The sequence below is a fragment of the Ceratina calcarata genome, unplaced genomic scaffold (genome assembly GCF_001652005.2).
Source record: "Ceratina calcarata isolate Rehan_Ccalc_2016 unplaced genomic scaffold, ASM165200v1 scaffold35.2, whole genome shotgun sequence".
Classification (NCBI taxonomy): Eukaryota; Metazoa; Arthropoda; class Insecta; order Hymenoptera; family Apidae; genus Ceratina; species Ceratina calcarata.
This window is the reverse complement of record NW_017157934.1, coordinates 1,506-19,756: the sequence shown is the minus strand read 5'-3', so window position 1 is coordinate 19,756 and position 18,251 is coordinate 1,506. Positions and strand designations below refer to the sequence as shown.

General features: G+C 40.5%; 1 protein-coding gene across 1 annotated transcript in view; it reads left to right on the top strand.

Annotated features, from left to right (window-relative positions):
• LOC108625230 (dual specificity tyrosine-phosphorylation-regulated kinase 2) overlaps positions 1 to 16,776 on the top strand; it is a 29,775-nt gene extending 12,999 nt beyond the window's left edge. The window contains exon 2 of the mRNA XM_018025056.2: positions 7,833 to 16,776. Coding sequence (XP_017880545.1) covers positions 7,833 to 9,017 — 1,185 coding nt within the window. The 3' untranslated portion in view covers positions 9,018 to 16,776. The remainder of the gene's footprint in view (positions 1 to 7,832) is intronic.
• The last annotated feature ends 1,475 nt before the right edge of the window (positions 16,777 to 18,251 follow it).

Below are 18,251 nucleotides of genomic sequence, written 5' to 3'. Positions count from 1 at the left end.
CTTCCGATGTCTGATTCCTTTTTAATTATAGGAAATGCGTTTTTCTAAGGTACAGAAACTCTTGGGATTGACTGTATAGCCAATACATCTTTAAGTCGAAGCCTGCCACGTTCTAAACGTTTATTGATTTACATATACCCGGATGGGATTTTTATTGAATTTATCAAATTTGATATTTGTTTGCATGAAGCTCGATCGAGTAGAGCCATAAATTTTATCCGCGTTTAGCTGTTTCACTGAAAACGAAGATTATTGGAATATCCAAGTGGTATAATTTGCTTTGTAGTTACCGAGAATCCTGTTGTGCGTTTAATATGCATAACCGTTTCGTGTTTGTTGTATTTCAATCTTCATGGAAAATGGTTCTGTTTGCATTTCATTTTATGTGAATATAAACGTATCCATTTTCTTTCTAATAACTTCTTGATAAAAATAAAGCAAATGAAAGTATTCGTTTTTACACAATATCTCTTTTTCGTTTCTACAACTTATTTTCTTTTTTGAGTGTCAAATTGAGAAGTGAAAGAGGATTAAAAAGATAATTTATTAATCATGTTCATGTCTACATAAAATTTTTGATGGAATTATTTTATCGTACTTTAACGGGATTGTCGTCGATCAGTGAATGGAACGAACTTCTCTTCATTGTTTCACTTTAATCGAGCATACGATGTTAAAGTTAGGACGTTACCGCAGACGAGGCTGCTGTGGCACTTCCGCGACACGGACACCGGACCGGTTTTCCATGCTGGATACGAATTGCCCGCTCCTCCTTTTGCTGCCTCTCCGTGCACTACCTATAGATCCATAAATGCATCCACATATCGCTCAGCCTTCTAGAATTTTGTTTCGCGAACAAAACGTTCATTTACGCCCGCCTGTTCAACGCTTTGTATTTCTCATTGTATACATATATGTATTATCTCGGGTTGAGCGAGAATTAAGTTTCTCTTTCCTACCGGGGATACTCTATAGTCTTTTTTGAATTTCTGGGATCATATTTTTTGCGAGATACTCTTTTAGCACTTATTAAGTGAGTTGAGAGTCATCAGAGCTAATGCTAGTCAAAGGATTAGTAGACGACATAAGTACGAATTCTCATTACTCGAATTTTAATTAAAATAAGTTTTCGTGCATAAACTCCATTTCCAAGCTTTCACGACGAAGATAAGCGTACTTTCAATTTCGCCTCTGAGATCATCCACGATAAACGTGCGTCTACAGTTGCTTATCCGTCTGCTCTATACATACATATAATATCGTTGACGACTTATGTAACAAATCCTCTGTGTCGCGAGAGCAGATAGCCGGGAAAGGGTGGACAAAGCGAAAGAGAGCATGCGGTGAAAGAGAAAACCTTCTCCTCTTCGACGACGGTCTCACTCCTGTGCTGCTGATCGTGCATCAAGTGCAACATCGCGTGACTAACGGAAATAGAAGGATTAAATTACGCTGGGGGTATAATTGAAAATTAATTGGGCCTCCCCGGCTTGTGTACTCCGCGAGACTGGAGAATAAATAAGAAGCGGTTGATCGAACGAAGTCGTCTCAGGAACGACGACTAGATCATCGTGACGACAATGAGGACAATTTCATCGACCGAACTAATTCTCTACCCTCCAGCCGGTACATAAATTCCATAGAGCAGCCCCTCGTTCGAAGTTGCACGACGGCATGGTCTTCTGTGTCCCCGTTCGAGCGACGAATCGCCTTTTCCGGTCGAGGCGATGAATTTTTAAGCGAATTGCAGGCTCCTCGATTGAATCATGTCCGAACTAGGCCGATTCCACTGGCAGGATTCATCGCGGGGGATTCTGGCGAATCGCGAAATCGCGTTGCACGGTTCGCGGGACTGATCGTAATTGGGAGAAAACGAGATGCCGTAGCAGAAGTTTCCTGCCCGTAGAGTTCCGATGCCCAATTCGGATTTTCAACACTTCTCGAGGACTCGCGGTGAAATCGCATCACGGTTAGTGATTCATGTATCCTCAGCGTTCCTATTATTCGTGAATGCTGAGCTACGGAATCGCGGTAATTAGTCATTGGAGAAGCTTGGAAATCTTGGACGTCAGATACGCTGCGTAATCGTATTCTTTTTATCGAACTACCATCCGTCTTCCTCTTCACAAATCAAGTTGGGCGCCACCAGAAACGATAAATCTGCATAAATTCGCAGTGAGAAATTACGTTTCATCAGCGTCAACTTGTCGAAAGGTTTATCTACTGACCGTATTACAATGAATATGCACGCTACGAAACTTGTATTTCCTCGGTTTAATATTTCTCATGATCACCGTTACGTCACGCTTTTGGAGACATTAATTATGTATCAATCATCGATTGGTTTAATGGATAGACAAATACCGTGAAGCATTCAAGTATTATAGAAATGTTGCGAGGGCACGATTGATATTCAACCAGTCAGCTAATAAATTTTCGATCGATCGAACTGTTATTCAGCTCTTTCGTTCTTTAAAACGCAATTTCCGTTTAACCAGTGTTCCGATGTGCTTGCATATTAAAGCATTGATTATTATGAGCAAACACGGTGGCGATTGGAGGTGGAAAACGAAGCCTACAGAGACGTCGGATGAATCTCGGGGAAAGAATAGCATGAACTGGTAACGGAAACGAGCCAGTGCGTATCGTACAATACCCGGTCGGCGGCGGTGGCGAGAGCATCCGCACGACGTCCACAACACGGCTCACCAAAGATTGATACAGTAGTTTTGCGCTCAAGCAAATACTGCATGGACGTGTAGTTTCCTTTCCGGAGGTGTTGCGCTAAATATTTCGAGAACATCTCGCGCTTCCGATCACCTCTTTATTTACCTTCCGTTTTCCTCTCTATTATTGCGCTCGAAGTTTATTCGTTTCGCCGATATCGAATCGTTCTTTTATTGTATTTCCCGGTGCGAGGGCATACATGCGTGCTTTTCTCATTTCCGACAATGCACGTGACGAATTAACAGTTGGGATGTTTACTAGAGGAAACGGTTTGCATATCAAGTTGTTCTTCTTCCAGACAACCATAAAATTAACCTAATATTGATCCTTCGTTGAAGATTTTTTGTTTCTCCTTGATATCTTTCCGGTACCGAAAAATAGCCCGGAGCTCTGTTCATCGTTTGAAGTTTTCATCGATATAATAAATAAGTACAGATTCCTATTGAAGCCTACACGTACTTCACGGTTTAGAAACAACCAGCATAAAATCAATTTAGTTCGGATATTTACGCTTGGTCTGTGTCTAGTCGAGTCGTACGTATGCAATTGAATAGCATTCAAGGTTCTGCACCCTCTAATATGAATATAATAGACTAAAGGAAATTAAAATGCCCCGGTACGCACGATGGTTAAACATGATATACCGTATATGCGCGTCGATTGTTTCCCGAAGATGCAACAGCAGGGAACCATAGAGCCGAGGCAGCTGAAGCATTTCCGGTCAGATATAATAGTCGTCCTTGATAATAACTTACTGTCGCCCCCCTGCGACCAACCTAGCAATATCAAAACACAAACAGTTATTGTTATATTTATAGAATGTTTGAACGTGAATTACGACAAATGACTTTGTTGCACATAACATGCGTCACGATATTGATTACTTTTGAAAATACGTAAAGCTGCTCCTATTTCTTAATTCCGTCAACGAGGCGAATATACAAGTGCTCAAGATTTTTTGCTACTGCATAATGAAGAGTAAAGTGGAACGATTTGAATTAGTATTTGTTGAACAATTTGTCTGATTCCTTAATTCCACCGTTAGTCAGTTTTCTGTGTAATGAGCATTAAGCGTAATACAAGCAGACCGTTGGTGGCGCATTAGCATTAGCATTTTTGTTCAATTTCCGCGAAAAACGTCGGACTAACGAAGTAGGGAAAAAAAGGCAAAAATGCGAGATCTTATCGTGAGCGGGCAAGCGCTCTATTTATCGATCGTTACTCAAAAGCGGCAACCAGAAACGTAACGAGCTAGCTCTGGCTACATCGGCTTTCCCTGCAGTTGTCGTCGGTGACTCACCTCTCCCCTGTGTCTACCGTCTTGCGGGACAACGATTCAACAATAAAGTGGATCGTTCGATTGCGCAGAATTCTAATGTCACTTACAATAATACGTTCGGCATAACAACTTGTTTCCAGTGATATTTCAATATAACGGGATTCGTAGAGAAACTTAATGATAATTACTACTGTGAAAGCTAATAATAAGAACTAAAAGCACTCACGTGGCCGATACACTCTGTTAATTAATTCTTTACGAATTTATTGAGTTAAAATCCTTTTATAAATTATGAAAGGAGATTAATATTATGTTCTGAAACATTATCAACTTTCACTTCTTAAATGAATATCGAATGTTTTGCAAACACTAACAGTGAATCTAGTTCATTCGAGCAACATACAGAAGTGCATATTAGTAGTTTGGACATTAAGTTCAATGGTAGACAGCTTTCAATTCATTGAACTTAAACAAGCTACGTGTATCGAGTTCATTACACGCAATGTATGTCATATCGCATTTATTGGATTTGATTTGGATATGTGTAAGTATGTAGAGCATTGGACTCGGTACACACCGAACTACGCGCGTGGGCCGCGATTTATGGATCACTTTGGCTCCGCCAGAATCGATTGAGACAATAAAAACCTGATACGAAGAATGATACGGTCCACTGATGTAGAATCATTCGTGAAACCAAAAATCTTGATCCATGCAGTTTTGATTGATTCTAAATTCATACCATTGTTTATAATAGAATGAAGTAATGAATGAAGATGAAAGGTGTCCAATCGTTCATTTAAGTCTTACGTATAAATTACATGCATAATAAGCTTGCTCGTTATGAAAACTTACGAGAATCATTCTCGTATTCACCTTTGATCATAATATAATATTGCACCGACATCGGCGTAGATACAATCATAGTAATTACAATAGCGCTTCATTCCTTGTCAATCGGTATTGCGCAGCAACGTGTTTTTGTTTAAACCGAGCTTCCCCGTTATCTATGCCAAGGTGAATTAAGTTGTTTTAAACATCGCAACGTTCCAATTGTCACATCGATTGACAATATTGGTCCCGATACCGCTGCGTGTTATCTAAGCATTTCTTCTATTTCCGTGTGTTTCGAGTTTCTTAACAATCATCGAATTAAAGGCTCACGATGAACCTTGACCTTCTTTCATGTTGCTGCCGCATTGCAATCGCTACCTTCGGCTGTTTGTCATCACATTCGGTACATATTTTAATGCCTCGTGTTCGCGTCTCCGCTTTAGAAATTAGTAGATCTTCCTAATTTTAGCTGGTTTATATTCCGCGAATATACACGATGTGTTGCTTAAAGCTATAATATATATTCAAATTCCTTTTTTCTATTCTTGCTTTCAATTTTTAACAATATATTAGTGATGCGTAAATCGATGTTATTAAAGCAGAGTTTTGACAAATGTCAAGGTTCGTTGGAAGCCTCTAATATGCACGATCAATAAAAAAATCGATTACCAGGTGACGTGACACGTGTTATCGTACACGCCGTTGATTATGAGTACATCAAAGACATACCGTGCTTTGATTGGGATCGTTTTAATCAAACGTTTACTCTACACGCGTGTATTTCGATACAGTTCCCCACAAAATTTTTTATTTTAAACCTTACATGTCATCTGAGATGTGGGATGGTGTACCATTTATATTATTGTTTCATTATGACAGATAAAGGTGTTGTATTCTTTTAGGTAAAAATAAATATAGATATCTATGTATTTTCATTAATGAATTACTGAAAACGAATCGCGATGTCAATCAACGAATGCATCAAAAACACACTCGACCTATATTGGGGAAGTAAATCGATTTTATCGGCCAACGAATTCTAACAGGCAATGCCCAGGGGGAAGGAACAGCGCTGTGAAATCTTGAGCGACAGATTTCCTCGAGGTCGGTGGCTTAGCGTGAATAAGTAACGCGCACAAGTAACACCTGTTACCTCGGAAGTTAAACAGCCGCTCCAATTAGAGGAACGAGCTTCTTTTTATCGCTGTTCTCGCGACCGAATGAAAGGGAAACCGCGTATAGGCATTTTTCTCTTCGTATCTCATTTCGTGGGGAATGATAAATCGTCGGATGGTTCCCGACTCCGTTCTCGAAATCGCATCGCGTTCGTTAATTATTCGTAATTGCACAAGCCACCGAGAAACGATTTCCGTTTTCTCACAAAACGAAATATACAACGGTTAGAAACGCGATGATTTCCTAAATCAAACGCCGGGTTGTCTGCAAAAAATATAATAAATGCATCTTAATTTCCAGCAGTGACTGGAACCGTTCTGCCACGTTTTCAACTACGAAATTTCAATGTACGAAAGGTAAAACGTGGAGAATCTGTACTAGAGATATGAATATAATTGAATGCTCGTGTTTGTTTGCGTTTCCTAAGGTAATTTCGCCGTAACAGCAATCGCTGAACGAGGGAAGGAGACCCACACTCGGATGCACGTTTTCTACTGGAAACAGGGCAATCCTTTCCGGACTGGCTTCCATTGAAAAGTGTACCCTTCGGTTGGGCTTCCGTCGCGTCACCTGTCAAAATCGATCAAATATGTCACATTCTATTTACGATGACGTGATATACCCGCAGGAACTCGATCGACCGAATCGTTTTACTCGGTACACATTGTGTGTAAACCCCGACGTTCTACGTATCCCCCGACAGAAGAGCGAGTCGGTTTTCATATGAAAAATCAATATCTTTCTCAGACAGACTGCTTGACTTTAATGAAGGAGTCATACGGTTTTATGGATTTTTTGCCCAAAGAGAATGCAATATCCTTGCATACTAGCACACAGTATATTCATTCACGTATTGATCACATCTGTAAAGATCATATATTTTATTCAGACGAAGTCTGTTACGCTTCGCCGTACAAAGGAGAGCAGTACTTGTAGAACGACAGTTTAGATATCGAGCGACAATATTATAGCTTATTGAAACTTGGATAGACGGTGGTTTGCCAATAAACCGAGCGAACCGCTATAACCCTGGATAAATTCCAACGTGCAGTTTCTGTTGGCCGCACACGTGAGCACTCAATGCTGCCCGAAATATTAAAGTAGGCCGGTAGCGAAAACAGATATGATCGCACAAAATTATCCGCTGCCTCGGTCAATTCTGTCTATCCAACCGTTCCTCCGAACGTCTTAATAAATGTACAACGAGGATTAATGTTAATTAGTGTGTTCGCTCGTGTCGCTGAAAGTGACAGCCAGTTATTGGTGTACTCTTTTTATCGAGACGTATTATCTCGTTGCGTTCCACTGCCACGGTTAATTGATTTCATGCGAGCCACGTACGATATTCATAATATGTACATTACTTTAGATATTGTCGTAGACTCAGGATTTCGGAACGAACACTGTCGGAGTTTCGCTAATACTGAGGTATTCAGTCAGCGTGAGTGTCTGCTTCGGCTTCACCGGAATTATTAAAGCGGTATCGTTTGTAGAAATTGCAGTGCCCTGTAGACGTATTTAATAACGTATTGGCGAGATTTATTGCCACGATTAGCATATTTTATTGTCGGACAGCCTTTTACCTTTGGTTTCGATTTACGGACAAAATGGTTATATCATTTGTGATTTATGGTCGAAGTACAGAATGAGTCAAGAAAAATTGCAATATCCTGTTAACAGACTTTTAAAAAAGTAGTGAAATCCAAGAGCAATCAGCTGTTTCGTATGATTATTCTTATTGTTTCATTCAGGATATTTACTACTGCATAAAATATGTTATCGTTTATCAATAAAATATGTGTCATCTGTGTTCCAGGTGATAGACTTTGGTTCTAGCTGCTACGAGAACCAGCGCGTCTATACGTACATTCAAAGTCGATTCTACCGCGCACCGGAGGTGATCCTGGGCGCTAAGTACGGGATGCCGATCGACATGTGGAGCCTCGGCTGCATCCTGGTGGAACTGGTTACCGGTTTCCCACTGCTACCGGGCGAAGACGAGTCGGACCAGCTGGCCTGTATCATCGAGCTGCTAGGCATGCCGCCGCCTCAGCTGTTAGAATCCGCGAAACGGCGTAGGCAGTTCATCAGCTCGAAGGGTTATCCGCGCTATTGTACCGTTATAACGATGTCCGATGGTTCGATCGTGTTGAACGGCGGTTTCTCCAGGAAAGGCAAGGACCGTGGCCCGCCAGGTTCCCGGGATCTCAGGCAAGTTTTGAAGGACTGCGATGATCCATATTTCTTGGATTTCATTCATCGTTGCCTGAAGTGGGACCCGGAGGAACGATTGACGCCCAATAAAGCGTTGAAACACGTATGGCTGCGTCGCAGACTGCCGGAGCTTCCAGAGAAAACGAACGAGGCCTTACCGGCGTTGCCAGTAGCCGCCGCGCCTCCCACCTCCGCGTCCGGCCTCCGTACTTCCGCGTCCGGTAGTAAAAGTGCCACCAAATCGAACAGCCTGCAGAGCAATAACGCTGAGAATAATACGAATAAGCTGAAGCAATTGAGCGACATCTTCCACACCATGTCTACATTGTCTACATTGTCCACCATTCATTCGGCGCTGCAACGCAACGACGGAGGAAGAGGCAGGGGAAGAAGAAGAGGCCAGTCGGTGACGGATCTTCAACCAACCGTCAGCAGTCATCCCTCGTTGAACTCCATTAGTGGTGATGTTAGTAATAGTGGTGGTGGTGGTAGTGGTGGTTGTGATGGTAGTAGCAGTAATGCCAGCGGTGGTCAACAACAGCAGCAACAACCGTTACAGCAACAGCAACAGCCTCAGTCCCAGCCGCAGCCGCAACAGCATAGTCATCAGTTGCAGTTGAAACAGCCACAACAACAGCAACCGCCGCAGCAGCAACAACAACATAGCAATGGTTCACATGGATCCCATGGATCGTCGCAAAGCTCTCACGGGTCTCATGGATCGCATGTACTTAACGACGGATGGAAGATATTCCACGAGTGGCTCGAAATGGTGAACAATGATTAGCAAGGTCGTTGTCGAGGAACAGAGACGACTCGTCGAAACACGAAGTCACCCTTTTTCCTCTTATCCGACGCGTTCATTATGATGATTTTGCGGTTCACCATATCGTATGGTTTCGTGTCTCCCTGATCGGCTATCTCGATGATCAGTTTCGTCACTCGCTACCCGTGGTCGAACTGCATCGAGATGCTATCACATAGTCGGTGTTTCTGCTCGTGGTAACACAAAGGAGCCAGGGTGGCCTCGTCTTTGACCTCCGGATACAGCTGTGATCTACGCGATATGTTACTAAAGAAAAGAAACCACTGAGGGGGTGAAGGGACTGAGAAATCGATCGCGATACCTCGAATCATGTACCTCACCTAGTTTGGCGATGCTGCCTCGCGTTGCTCTTCGATTTGTTTGTTCAGGATCCATTTCTCGTCGCCGATCGCTCGAGGAAAGGGGAGGTGTACGGTCTAGCTGCGCTTAATCGAGGACGATTGCTTTTAGTGTTCACTTTTGTGGTCGATTGCTCGATACGATTTGCTAGGATGCCCTCAGCTTATATATACAATGTTACATGCATCTGTTTTGTATCAGAGTGATGCACGTGTGCGTCCTGTTGTCGTGAAGAGGGGTACGACTACGAGGTTATTGTGCCAAGGGAAGCGGGAGAACTGAAGATTTGCGCCACGTCGATGACTCGATTTCTTCGCAGGTAAGAAGTAGATAGTCAAAGGTGTGTTGACGGGCGACCGCTTTGTGGGTATAAGAAGGAATTTGCTCAATGCAACTCGTAGATACGCAGACATTATCGTGACAGCGCGATACGAGGAGCCCTTTCACATCCGCTAAAAATCTAATCATTAAAGAGCATGTACCTCAACGATGAATAGAATCACGCCGAGGTGCTTTTTAGGTCGGAGGAACTCTCCGTAAGAATATCACTATCGAGCAGAACGTTAGATTGATTTCCAACAGGACGGTATTTGTATTTATTGTTGATTAACATAGGTCAGGCTTGTCTGTCGATTCGTACGAAATCATCAATCAAACAGGAGCTGAAGTCAGTTTCTACGAGAAGAACTTTGATTTATTTTTCTTTCCATTGAAATAAAAAAGATTGCATGGGAACAAAATATTAGTCAAACTTTAGAGACACGCGCCGCGCGTACTAACAATTCATACAGTCTGTACCTTGACGATAACGTATTTTAGAATCGGCTAAAGAATGTGGGCCCGGATCCGTCCGCGACTTTTATTTCCTTCATTTCCAAATTTAATCACGTAAACTTTTGTTGGACCCGATTTTTATTTAATATTTAATGAATCTGAAAGACTGAACGATTGCTAATTTCCAATCAGTATATCGGTCATTATCTTAACTCGTGGTGACGACTCGACGAGGCTGTCTTCCATTTTATCTTATTGCATTGTTTATTTATCTTGTCATTTATCTCAGCATTTAAAAGTTCAATTCTCAGCGTGGATTGCAAGATATGAAATAATATCGCAATACATTAGCGCTCGATGCATTTCATTCGCGACAGTATAATCCGTACGATGCATTTATATTATAAATCGAATCGCATAAAATTAGATTCAAATTCAAAGTTATTGTTATTTCTACTCAATCAAAATTCACTTTGCAATCGAATATCCGAAAGATCGCGCGATTTATTTCGCGTTTATCGCTTTAATAGAGATTATCGGGAATCGAAGACGGAAGGAATGGGGACAAAGATAAATATCGACGTGCACGAATCTCTCTAATGAGGGTGTAATCCGCTCGCGACCCTGGCACAAGCGAATCCATGCTAATTTTAATTTAGACGGAACGGATTAAAGTAACACAGAGAAGTACTACGTACTTCCTCACATCGATGGAAAAGTCGCATGATGGTGTATAGGAATGTATGCGAGATGTGCATGAGCGATGATTAAAGAGAATAGAGAGAGAACGATGGCATGGCGCGCGACGTTAAGACGTATTGATTACAAAAGGGGAGAATGAATAAAGGAAGGCGATAAAATAGCCGATGACGAAACACGACGACCTATGAAAAGTAGAGTCATACAGTCAAGTTTAATAAGAAACGAAGAGGGAATAAGACATGGACGTTTTATTAAATCGTGATACTGAAGAGGATATCTTGTGATATGGAACTTAGTTGTTCATGGGGTTCAAACATTAATGAACATAGATGAATATATATATAGATATATATGAAGTGCGTATATATATTATATTACGTTGTAACGCTAATTACGAAAGGAGAAAAAGAAAACAACGCTATGATTATTAAAAGAGAAACACACATGTAGTCAGAAGTAGCAAGCTAAATAAGATTCGTTACAAGGAGTGAGACTGAGAACCGAACGACGGTCTCGTGAAACGTTGCACGATATGTATCTAATAGTATATTTTCCTTTTTTGTCTTTTTTATTTTTAACTTCTTTTGTGATTATCGTACGTATTCTCTTTTCTTTTTTATACTCCTTTTAGTAGTACACGCACCGTAATCGCGAACTGTTCTCGATTCATTTTACAAGAGGACAAGCATCGGTTCTCTCCTGTTTGATAATGCGTAAGGATCCATCCATTCGTTGATCTAACAACACGAAGGGAAACAGAAGCATCGCCGATTGATGTCTTGTAGTTAGAATCGGACAAATTTTAATTTCACCCGAATTTCAGCGTTAGCAACGTTCCGCGCGGTCGTGATCCAAGAATTGATCGCTAATACCATTGCCAATACCACTTCCTACATAAGTTCGGGTTGTCGTTTTCTCGTAGATACAACAAAAAAGCGACAACAATGCATATATTATTTACAATCGCAGTCTCCCTCGGTGAAAATTTCAATAACGACCTCGTACGTTGTCTTAATCATCGCCATTATCACACATTCGTATGAGAAATTATTATAACAACACGTTGAACGTGACTAGAGCGTGTGCATGTTACAAATAATAGTAAGCCCTTCTTTCTGAAAAGAAAAGAAATGAAAAGCCAGAGGCACAGGTGTAACGCTTTACCAATTATTTCGTTTTTTTTCTTTTTTTTTGTTTTAAATATTAACGTACGTACATTATCCCAGTGTTTATGTTCGATTTGATTTAATCGATCATTCATCGTGTTTTGCTGTGATTAAAAATCTATGTTTGTTGTCTGTGCAAACTTCAGCTCAAAATAAGCGTGTGTATATCTTGTTGACTGATCTCGAAGAATATAGCGCAGAAATTTTGTTCAAGATCGTTCTCCATTTTTTCGGAAAGAGGGATACATCTGTATAAATAAATGATTAGCTCTCTCTACGCTGTCGAGTTCTCCTCTTACTTCTTTTTTTTGTATCGCTTTTTACTATTCATATAACGCGTCCCGGCGCTAATGAAGTTCAAGCGATAGTTTTAAGTTTATAGCGTACACGAGAAGGATATAAAACGCATACGGTTCAAAGGCCGAGACTATAGCTCAAGACAAACGAGGGTATGTTACAATTGTTTAAGAAGTGCGTTTGAAGATTTTTCTTCTTAGGAGATTTCATTGCTTATCACTACTTCGATATGTTCGTCTTACATTTTCTTTCACGTCTCTTGGCAATATATAATTACTTTGAGATTGTTATAAATTGATTTACTTTTCGACACGCTAAAAAATCGAGGCTCGAAGTCGGTACATCTGATCTATAAGCTCTGCACGAGTCATTCGGCTGGTGAATTGATACCCGACTTGACATCAAAGCTGACCATTAAAAATAGAACACCACCGTGAATTTTTACGGACATTAGCTTGGCGGAAATACATATTAAAGCCTAACAACCGGCTACCGGCTCCCTGTACTTGTGTATCGTCCCCGGATGTGCCCTCTTCGGTTCATATATGAACACGGAAAATGTAGGGCGCTCGACGTTTCGACGACAAACGACAAAAGACCTGAGAGACCAGAGGGAACGGTTCGATCGATCGAAAAAAAGGAGCAAGGGATTACTGGTCGGTGGACTTTTGCATTTTCAGCCACAGCCTTTTCCACCCTCGTCTAGTCACCGGTTCAAAATGACTCGCGCGGGGCGAACCAAGTAGAGCGGAGATGTAATGTTGAAACTACTACGGAAAAACGGCCAAGAACTGTAGTGCTCTTTTGGCGTTTTAAAACAACGACGTGGTCGCTGGACCGAGTACTTTCCGATTTTCTTTGTAGAGCAACGAAACGAGATACGGAATTAATCGTATTCGAACGACCATCGCATTTGATCAACCAATTAATTACCTCCGTTAAAAGTGTTATGAACAATGCGTTATCTGATTTGATGGCATATTTTAAACGTTGTTGTTACGCGTTCGTGTCACGGTGCGTATATAATACGTGTATCAGGCTGGATACTATTTGCATATATATTATATACACACATGCAATGTGTGTTGTACGTCCCAGTGTACTGCGTCATGGTATATGTATTTTAACATGGGTATTGGACGCTCGAAGCAAGTCGTTTGATCGAGAAAACGCGGTCGGATCAACGACGTTGTTCTACCCTTGTCGGTTGATTGTGTTATCGCGTTGAGATAGATGATTCCTAGTCTTGTGTCTGATTTTTATCTTTAGATTGTTCAAAAACAATTGCGAGTACTTCATAAATCATTATGGTTTATTAATGATGAGAGAGACTATAAAAAGCAATAGAAGAGTTCGAATATATTGCAATCATATCTTGATGTTTGTATACTGTGCTGTTCAAATTGAACAAAAATGAAAATTGAAAAGAAAGAGAAGAGAGGAAGCACATATTAGAAAGAATTTTAATAGCGACGGACCTTAGAACAAGAAAAATTAGTATTATAAAATCATTTTCAACCTTAGTTTTTCTTGCGTCATCTGGCTAGGTAAGTTTAAATTGTGTAGACTATATAAGTCATGAGAGTTACGAAGGGCACGATAATAAGGGTATTCGCGAATTTATCGAATTGATCAGCTACTACATGGTGTGTTCCAAGTTCGTTGAACGCAACCGCCTCGTTCCGTGACCTTCCCTCTTACCCATCATGCCATCTCGGTGAATCTCATCACTCACTTCTCTTTCTCCCTTTCGCTTGTTCCAGTTGTGATCGTTCGACAAATGAAACGGGGTTGGAACTCCGGTCCGTTCTATCCCGCTTCTAAAATTTGTATATACGTCTCCGCTCTTGAAATCGTTTAATTGTGCTCTTCATGGATCGAACTTGACCCTCGATAGCGTGCCGCGAAACAACGATCGTTGCGATTGAATTTTGTTTGGTTTTGACGCGGAACACACCCGACATATGAGGGCTCGAACGAACAAAAGTAATAATGAAGTAAAATATTAAACTACTAGTGGTAAACGATTTAAGCCGTAATAGTAGGTAAAGGATGGGAGTCTAATGTTAATCGGATCGAAGTTAAACGAATAAAACGGAATAAGTAAGGAGAACGATGAAACGAAGTAACTGAACAAAAGATACTGAAAACATGCGAAGAATAATAATTTCTGGTAGATTACGAATGGTTCCCATAATCTATCCGTTTCTTATATAATTTGATTTGTTGTGTATTTATTTCTCGAACGATACGTTTCGATATGTATCTATTTTAACCGGTGTCTCCCTTACGAAAGGAACGACCAGTTGATCGTGAGCCGCGGCGTATCACGACTTTTATTTCACGTTCAACGAAGCGTGCATTTTTATCCGCTGTGAAACGCTCTACCTTCGCCGTCATTGTGTATTTTATTGGCCGAACGAGTGCGCGTAGAAATCACTTGGATTCACCAAAAGATTTATATAGAAATTCGAGGTTCGATGTAGAAAATCAAAATCGGGTCATTGATTTTTATCTTTACGCGAATAAAATCAGTCGCTATATCCACTCCGTTCTTCTTTAAATAAAAGCAGCTACATATGATAATGTGTTAATCAATGTGCAAAACGATTATGTCATGGCTCGATAAAATATATAATAAAAGCGTAGGTAAGATTGGAATACGATGTTACTGCGTCCGAAAAGGGAAACTGTTCTACTGAGGGATTCATAAGGCAAATCCTCGTCAGTTTTATTTTATCTAAAGTTCGAAGAAGTACTTCTCTGCAATATCTGTTTTGCAGACTTAATCTTGTCACCAAGAAGAGATACTAATAAGTACAGTATTAATTAAATCGTAAAAGTTTCTTTTGACGAGTGTTATTTCTTTATGAATTCCACAATGAAAAACAAATGGAAAACGATCTAAATAAAGCATGCTGCCGTTAGAACGCTGGAGGGTGCTCACGTTGTCTGTATGAATGAAAAAAAATAATAAAAAATACTGTACAAATCATGTATACGCTCACAAACATAGACATACACATAAATCCCTGGGTTAAATGATGTTCATTTGGCACACGCCCGTTTCTGCACATGCTCGTCGTTCTTCTACTCACGGACCGTTTTCCGAAAGTGGTCCTCGTTGGTTCCACGGTAATATTTATTTCTTATTATCGTCCTTAATCGACCCGCTACCCGCTTAAGGCCTTTTATATATTTTTTAATTCGCCGCGAAGCGAGTTCCGTTCGACCGCTCGCCGCTGCAACAAATTAATTACACAACAAGGTAACAAGTAAAGGAACATGTGCGTGCGTTACAAAGGGTAACAAGTAAAGGAACGCGTGCGTGAACGAGAGTGAGTGTATGCGCGAGAGGAACGAGAAGAAGAGTATGTAATAATGTCGTTTCACGTGTAAAGATAATTTGTATAGTATTTTCATCATTCGTTCGCACCCTAATTTTAATTGAACTCGGACTTTTAACGATCGTCTTGTATCCTGATTGTGTTCCTCGATTTGTATGGATATACATGTATAAAAAAAAAAGAAGATAAAAGAAGTGATGTAGGAAACGAGTTGCCCCCGAAGAAGAAGGATGGACGGTTTTATAAAAAATGAAGAGTAGTCAACTTTAGTACCTTTATAGATACAACATGCTCTCTTCTTTTCTTTGTTAAATGAACGATCGTCGCTCGCGAATTGGTTGCAGCGGCAGCTTGAAATCGTCCTCATCGTCGTCGAAGTTGTTGCACGCTATTTTCGCATCCTGGTCTGAGAGAGTGTGCGTCTCGATATATCATTTTCACTTGTTAATACTCTCTCATTTTAGCGTATCGATTAACGTGGTTAAGTTCCGTAGGATAAAATGCGATTTCTTATGCGGCAATGCAAACCTTTGATCTCTAACACGCGCGCATACGATACTACACTTATAGTATAATGAATCTAACGCGCGCGAACAATACGTGTAGGTAATGTGCGTAAAAATTAGTAAACGAAAATGCGAAGAATCATTGCTCGTCGTTGCGTCCAGCATCCCCTGCCGGTTTTCGCTCCTTTATGCTCGCCGAATTCCTCGAGCACAGAAGAGATCGAGTAGCCGGGTTATTTTACATCCTCTGACATAGGGAAAACCGTGGCTTATTCATCTACATATATACATATACGTATTTGAGATACGTACGTACATATATATATGTTAAGTGAAGTGTATGTGGATTCGATTCGAGCGTTTTCGGTGAGTCGACGTGTAAGTGGTACATACACGTATAAAGAATATGACGGACACGCGTATATAGTTATTATTAACGAATTGTCGTGGTCACGTAGCGTCGGAAAACCCCTGGAAACCTCCGATACGCAAACGTGAATTGTAATGCGTTCTCGACAACGCGAAACTGATTTTTTAAAGAACTACTCTGATTAATAAGAAACGAAATAAACGCTGCTTAAAACAGTTATATCGATTGTTGTGATTCCTCGTCTCCTGTCAGACGTCCCGTGACATCACGTATAGAAGATGCAATGTATATTTAAAGATGAAATGTATTTTCTTTGTTTGTCTTTGTTTTTTGTGTGTTACTAGAAATTTATGGGTCCTATTATAGCTTATAATATTTATTGCCTGCTCGGAGTGAATGGAAGGAAGATAACTGGAAATGAATTGGCTGAATTTTATGAAGCGTTTTACGGTTTCATTGAATAAATAAGAAAGGAAAAAAGGGGCAAGACATATCGTGGAAGACATCTGCAAAGGTAGAGTCAGGCTTTCTGCCAAAGCAGTAAATCTTCGCCGTACGTCATTGACGGAAATTTCTGTTAAAAAATCAGTAGCCACCGAGGATGTACGTAAGGCTTTTTTCTTTTATTTCATTGTTCCAATCTTTGTTACACATTGACAGAGCGTCTCTTTATACGAACACGTAAGTTTAATATAGAATGATTAATTAATCATTATTAGAAAAAAATGCTTTGATATTGTGAATCTTCGGATAGCATCGATAATTTCTCGATGATCGTATTCCTATCTCTATTTTTTTCGTTGTTATGCTTGCGAAGAAAAGTTTTAGCCGAGCTGGTTCTTTCTTCCAAACAGCTGAATAATAATGATTATCATGCCTGACGGAAATGCAAGCTGCCTACGTAAATGTAATCAAGCTATCTAATCTGATAACAGATAGGTGAGTAAATAAGTACATTGTTACCCTGTCTACGTATAAAGGAATCATCTGCTCCAGATCGCGGTTTCAAGGTATTCTGCTTTGTTAGTTCAACATCAATTTGGTACACGATATAATGATATAAATAATTGAAAAACAACAGACAGCAATAATTAATAGCAGATTATATAATAAAGTATAAAAATGCATGAACACACAAAAACAATGTGTTATTGAATAAGGAATGATGCGATTCTTTCGCCTAAAGCTCCGGGGGTTAATTAATCAGAATATCGACAAGCGTCTCGTATTACTTGGCTCCGTAGTTTCTGTTAAGCGAGTCGTTAATCATTGACACTCAACATGGGTCGGCATCGATTTTCGTCCGCGCTAAGTGTGTCACACTTGCTTTGCAAGTATTTTTATCCTGATAGACCGTTTCAAAGAAACGAGGGATCGTCTACGTCCGCTCAGTCTTGGCGTAGAATCAACCAGGCGGGAAGAAGCATGGGCAATCTGGAATATGTTCGGATTGCAAATATTGCAATTATCTGACATTGACTGCTTTCCGGGTCGAATTTATTTTTAATCCAGCGACATACACAGTTCACGGGAGTTACGTCAAGCAGGCTAGGCGTGGATGATTTGCTCTCGTATACTTCGACAGATCGTCTATCAGTGATCGATTGATCAACGCCTCATACGATCTGCATGATACAATACATAATACGTACTGTTCCTTTTATTCGTATCTACGTACACAGCACCTTTAAATC